This window comes from Marmota marmota, unplaced genomic scaffold (assembly GCF_001458135.2).
Source record: "Marmota marmota marmota unplaced genomic scaffold, marMar, whole genome shotgun sequence".
Taxonomy (NCBI): domain Eukaryota; kingdom Metazoa; phylum Chordata; class Mammalia; order Rodentia; family Sciuridae; genus Marmota; species Marmota marmota.
Window position 1 is genome coordinate 3,618,126 of NW_026000222.1, and position 6,000 is coordinate 3,624,125.

A 6,000-nucleotide genomic window follows, 5' to 3' on the forward strand; every position below is an offset into this window, starting at 1 on the left:
TCGCTCCGAGCAGTTGGGAGAACTTCTGTTATCTCCAGGTCCCTGCAGACTGGAGGGTGGCGCTGGCTCACCAGGCCTCATGGGACACCTGCTGTGTACTCCACACTTGACCACTGCGCAGTCCTGGGCACAGTCCTCAGGCCCTCACATGGCCCTGGGGGCAAGCGCCATCACTGTCCCCATTTACAGACGAGGAGACTGAGGACTGGGAAGGTCAAGTCCCTGGGGAGGGCCAGGCTGCAGGGACAGCCGTCCCTGTTTGTATTGGTCCAAAGCCCCCCAGCTCAGCACACTTCAGGACTAAGGCTGGGTTTGAGCCCAGCAGTCGGGAGCCCTTTAACAATGGGATGATTTAAAACCCAGCAGAGGAAAATATTTGCGCCCTGTTTCAAACAGTCTTGCAAATAGATGCTCGGCGTGGCACGGAGCCCTGCTGCCTAACCCGGGTCCTCTGCCAGATCACCTTCCTTCCGCAGGAAAGGAGCCTGAGGTCTGTTTTGTCACTTTGAGGTTTGAGCATATATGTCCCTGGTGGGGACAAACTTGCCCCAGTGTGGCAGTCCGTGCTTCCAAACCATTTTGATGGAGGCCTAAGCTGGTGAGTCATGCTTAGCCAGAGGGCCTTCCTCCTTGGAAAAGTCCCTGTGGTAAAAAGAAACTGACTAGAAACTGCAGGAGAGGGTCACAGTGCTCCTGGGCAAAACAAGGACAGTCCTCCCAGCCCACAGAGGTAGTGCGCCAGACAGGTCCTGTGGGCCGCCCTGCAGCCATGATGTGGGCAGGAGAGGGGCAGTTGGACATCCGGAGCACAGTGGATGGCAGAGGAGAGAACAGGCCTGGCTCCTGGGACTTGTGCCCAGGGCCCCTGCCGTGCAGTTGCTGTGTCTTTGGGCTCCCTCTCTCTTCTCGTTGACCAACATGCATTTACCGAGAGGAAATTGCACACATCACAGGTGCGAGGCTCGGTGGATTTGCATATTTCTAATTTCTCTTGTGAAGAGCCACCCAGAGGAAGCCACCGCCACTCCCAGCCCCCTGGGCCCTCAGGCCTGCCAGCCCCTGCCTGCCCAGTCCCGCCAGCTCCACGCTCAGGGGTGAGAGGCCCTTCCCCGTGCTGCTGTGCCTCCCGCTCCTCGTGTCCAGCCTGCACCTGGCTGTCACGATCGGTGATGTCACACATTGGTCACGTGTTGAAATGAGGACATTTTGGCTGCACCGGGTCAGATACAATGCCATTAAACTCAGTGCCCCCTGTTTCTTTTCCACATTTTTCAATGTGGTCACCAGGACATTTAAGTCCCCTGTGTGTCTTCAATGCTCTAGACACCAACGTCCTGCTGAATAAGGACTCGTTCAGGTTCTCGCCACCTGCCTCTGGCCCCACAGCTGTTTGGTGGCAGGTTGAGGGTGCCGGGGACAGTGGCCATGTGTGAGCAGGTGTGAGCGTGGCCAGAGGTGGCCGTGTTGCCAGACACGTCCTCTGTGGTTTCCGGCCAAGGCATAGGCCTGAGGCTCCCTACAGGCACCTCTGTCTCCATGAGGCCCTCTGGTCTCCGTCAGGACCCTCTGGTCTCCGTCAGGCCCCTCTGGTCTCCGTGAGGCCCCTCTGGTCTCCGTGAGGCCCCTTTGTCTCCCGTCAGGCCCCTCTGGTCTCTATCAGGCTCCTCTGGTCTCCGGGGGGCCCCTCTGGTCTCCACCAGGCCCCTCTGGTCTCCGTGAGGCTTGTCCACCCTGCGCTGTCGCCTCTCAGCTTCTGCTTCATTTTGGAAACGCACTGATCAGCCCACTCCCTGGGCGTTGGCCACCCCTCTCTGAGTCCTCGTCCAGGCGCGGCTGAGCGGCTGGTGGGAGCGGAGGTGGAGGGGTTCTGAGGTCGGTGCCTCCATCAGACACATTGAAGACAATGTCCAGAGCCACCCATGAGCGGGAAGCACTGAGTCTGCCCTGTCCACCTCGGGGCCATGAGCCTCCTGGGCAGGAGAGGCCTGCGCCCTGTGGGAGGAAGAGGAGCAGGCGCCACATCTGGGCCTGGCTCCTAGGCTGTGTTGGGAGCCAAATGCTCTTCCTTCCGGGCGCCTCTGGCCTGCATGTCCCTGTGTGTGGCTGGACTGTGCACTAGGTGACAGTGGGAGCCAATCCTGAGGGTGGTGGATCAAGATGGAGACACCTTGGTTGAAAGGTGCTGAGGTCACTGCGGGGCACAAAGGGTGGGAAGGGGTGGGCAGTTCACAGAGACGGGGGCAGCTGGAGGGTACGGGAGGGGAGTGGACTCAGGTGGAAGGAGGGGAGGCGGGCAGGGCTGTTCACCAGCCGCATGGGAGTGCCACTCGGCGCCCCGGTCCCCTTCCTGCCCTGCTGTCTGTGCTGCTGTTGAGACGGGGGATGTGGAGGAAGCCTATCCCTCTCTGGTCAGCTGCAGGCACCTTCCCTGGACCCAGCGTCAGAGCAGCGTGGGCTGCAGTGGGCCCTGGGTCCTGCCCCGTGACAGGGGCGCAGGCCCAGATGGGTCAGCCCAGCTGGGCTGCTGTGCTGTCCGGCTCCGGTGTGAACAGGGTTGGCAGGCCTCCCCTGAGGCAGGGCTGCAGAACTCCCCCAAAGAGAATTCTGCTTCCCTGGGACCTTGGCATGGACACAGCCCTTGCCTCACAGGCGTCTAAATGCCCGGCATGGTCTTTAGAAAACGCTCAGCAGAGCAAGGCCACCCCCTGTCTTTCTTTCTATCTATTTATTTATATTTTTTTGTACTGGGGACTGAAACTGGGGTACTTAGCCTCCGAGCCCCAGCCCCAATCCTTTTTATTTTGAGACAGCATCTTGCCAAATTACGAGGCTGGTCCTGAACCTGCAATCCTCCTGCCTCAGCCTCCCAAGCTGCTGGGATCACAGACCGTCACCGTCACCGTCACCGTCACCGTCCCTGGCTGGACTCTCTCTCCCATGGCCTCACTCTGCTGTTTCCCTGAGGACAACGGAGACCCGAGAGCAGGGGATGCTGGGGCCCTCCTTGGTCTGGGCCCTGGAGGATTTGCTCCTCTGAATCGCCCTCTGTTCTCTGTGGAGAGGACAGCGTGGCCCTGGGGCTTTCAGAGCACAGGGTTGCTTCCTACGCCCTTTTGCTTGTGTAACTTGGAACCTGTTTTTTTTTTTTTTTTTAATCTTTTATATTTAAACCTGTTTTTCTGGCTACGGGGCTTGGGTTGCTTTCTGTGTTGTGGTTTTGGGACTTGGTGGTTTTTTAAAAGGGAATTTTGTTCCTTTACACTTATTGTTATTCAGTTCTTCTAGACCCCGCTGCTGTTTGCTGCTCACTGTGGTCGCGACCTGGTTTCCCTGCGCTGGGGTTTCAGGGGGAGCCGGGCACAGCTCCAAGCCCGTTTCACTTTATAGATTTCTTAGACCTTATTCCTCCCTAATCTAAGTCTCTTAATAGTTAACTGCCGCAAACACCCAGCGCTCCTAGTCTTGAGATACGTGGCTATCTCCAGGAGGGGAACTTTGAACCTCCTGTGGCTGTGGCTGGAGGGGGTGGGCTGCCCCCTTGCCTTCTCTCCTGCTGGTCACAGATGCACACGTAGCAGCTTTTGGTGGGAGGGAAAGGAAAGGTATACAGGAAGTTCTGTGGGTAGGGTAAGTCTTGGCTCAGCCCCTGACCCTTATCTTAAAACCGTAAAAGGCTAACAGGGAGGTCAGGTGGCGGAGGTGTGGGGTTGTGGCTGGCACCTGTCGGCAAACACTGACCGCCCCTCCCTCTCTGGGTGCTCCCGGAGGCTCTGCTGGGCATGTGGTTGGTCTGTAAGCTGTAAAACTTGGGGGTTCTCCTGGCTGGTCTTCTGGGGATGGCAGTGTTTTGTTTTTTAATTGACATGAGGTTCACTTGTCATAAAATTAACCGTTTTGAAATGTGCAGCCCCGTCCTGTTCCCAGCTGCCTCCACCACCCAGAGGAGCTGGCCGCTCTGCACCCAGCAGACCCTCCGGCTCTGTGACCCCAGCAAGGGGTGCAGTCTTCAGCCTTGGTTTTCGGCCCTTAAATGGAAACAATATTGATCCCTGCAAAGGATATTTTTTAAAATGGCATCGATCATATCGATCATCTCTTTAAAACAGCTTTAATTTATGTATCACCAAATCAGCGTGTGCTTTTGTGTAATTCAGTGACTCAGTGAATCGCAGACTTGTGCGGCTCCATCCAGTTTTAGAACATTTCTGTCATTTCCTGTCCCCACCTCCAGCCCCTGGTCACCACCGACTGCTTTCTGTCTCCGTGGATTCACCTGTTTTGGACAGGGCACGTTAAGGGAACCGGACAGTAGGTGGCCTCGCCCACTGGTGTGTCACTGGGTGACAGCGCGTGTTCTGGGCTCAGCTGCCTTGCGATGGGCTGGGCTTTGTTCCGTTCTGTGGCTGAGTGACGCTCCTCCGTGTGGACAGGCATGTTTTGCGTCTCCTGCGGGCACCCGGTTGTCCACTCCCGGGCTGTGCACGTCTGGGTACGAGTGTTCCTGCGGCCGTGCGCTTTCGCTTCTTCAGGACAGGACTCCAGGGCCCCTCTGCTGGGTCACGTCGGGGTTTGAGAATCGCATTGGTGGTGGGGGTCAACCTCGGCCTCCGCACAGCGCACCACACACAGCACACCACACACAGTGCCCAGTAATGCTGCTGGCCACTGTTTACGTTCTTTCTTTTTTTATTTTGAGACAGGGTCTCACTAAGTCTGTTAGAGCCTTGCTAAGTGGCTGACGCTGTTCTTGAACTTGTAGTCCTCCTGCCTCAGCCTCCTGAGTCTCTGGGATCCCAGGTACCACCACACCTAACTACCTTCATTCCTTACAAACAGTTTTATCTGGGTGATTTTCTGACCTGTGGACTTATTTGTATTTTTGGTGGCTTTCTCTGTAGTCCTCTATCAGTGTCCTGAGGTTTCCTATGGCCACTGAAGTCTTAGGATCCACATATAGAATAAGCTGTGTGTCTGCAGGGCTCGGGGTTACCTGGTAGGACAGAATCCTGGCTTCACCTGTTCACATCAGGAGCATCTCTGAGTGCTTCACATGTGCCAGGCCAGGGGCCAGGGTGACTGTACCCTTTGTCCCCAGGCCCTGTGGCTTGGCCTTGTGTTTGTTGAATGAATGCAAACAAAGCTGCTGCCCTCAAGGAACTGCATGTGGCTGCAGGTTGGACACCCAGACTGGGACCACCAGCCCCTGTGTCACTGTGACTCACAGTGGCCAAAGCCAGCTTTTGAGAGCCAGCCGTGCCGGCCTCTTCCCAGCCCGGTACGAGGCAACATGATGCTGATGTCACCTAGTGGGCACTGACTCAAGGAGAGGGGCGGCAGCCACAGACCAGCGCGTCCCCTTTTCTCTTCTTCGTCCCTTCCTTCTCTTGGGGAGCCTGGTGCTGGCCGTTGGCAGCACCGCCAGCCTTGCCCGCCTCACCCGTCACCCCCTGAGCAGCTGGGTCTATGCAGATGAGGAAGGCCACTCGCAGAGTTGAAGGGACTTGCCCAGGGGGACACAGCCAGGAGTGACAGAGCCTGAAGTCACACCCGTGTGGCCCAGCTCCGTGGTCCAGGGGGACGCAGCACCCCTACTTACCCTTCTCTGACCTCCGGTGCAGGATTCTGCCTCGGCGTCCCTCTCTGGTCCCCTGTGAGCCACCCTGGGGCAAACTTCCAGCTCGGCACCTGACCCGAGCTCTGTGTTTTTACCTGTCTCTGCAGAATTTTGCAAAAGAGTTTGTGATCAGCGATCGGAAGGAGCTGGAGGAAGATTTCATCAAGAGCGAGCTGAAGAAGGCGGGGGGCGCCAACTACGACGCCCAGGCCGAGTAGCCCTGCCCGCCGCGCCCCTGCCAAAGCCACCCGCCTGCTGCCGGGGAGGGGACGGCGGCCTCACCCCCCCACCGCCCGCCAGGAGAGGAGAAGGATGCGAGGCCCCGCCCGCCGCCCCAGCCTGCCGAGCCCCCGCCCGCCCCTCCCGCCCCGTGTCCTCATGGAGCT

At 58.0% G+C, this 6,000-nt stretch overlaps 1 protein-coding gene across 1 annotated transcript in view; it reads left to right on the plus strand.

Moving 5' to 3' along the window:
* The window catches only part of Cotl1 (coactosin like F-actin binding protein 1), a 31,664-nt gene extending 25,739 nt beyond the window's left edge, over positions 1-5,925 (plus strand). The window contains exon 4 of the mRNA XM_015496004.2: positions 5,722-5,925. Coding sequence (XP_015351490.1) covers positions 5,722-5,832 — 111 coding nt within the window. The 3' untranslated portion in view covers positions 5,833-5,925. The remainder of the gene's footprint in view (positions 1-5,721) is intronic.
* Positions 5,926-6,000: the final 75 nt, after the last annotated feature.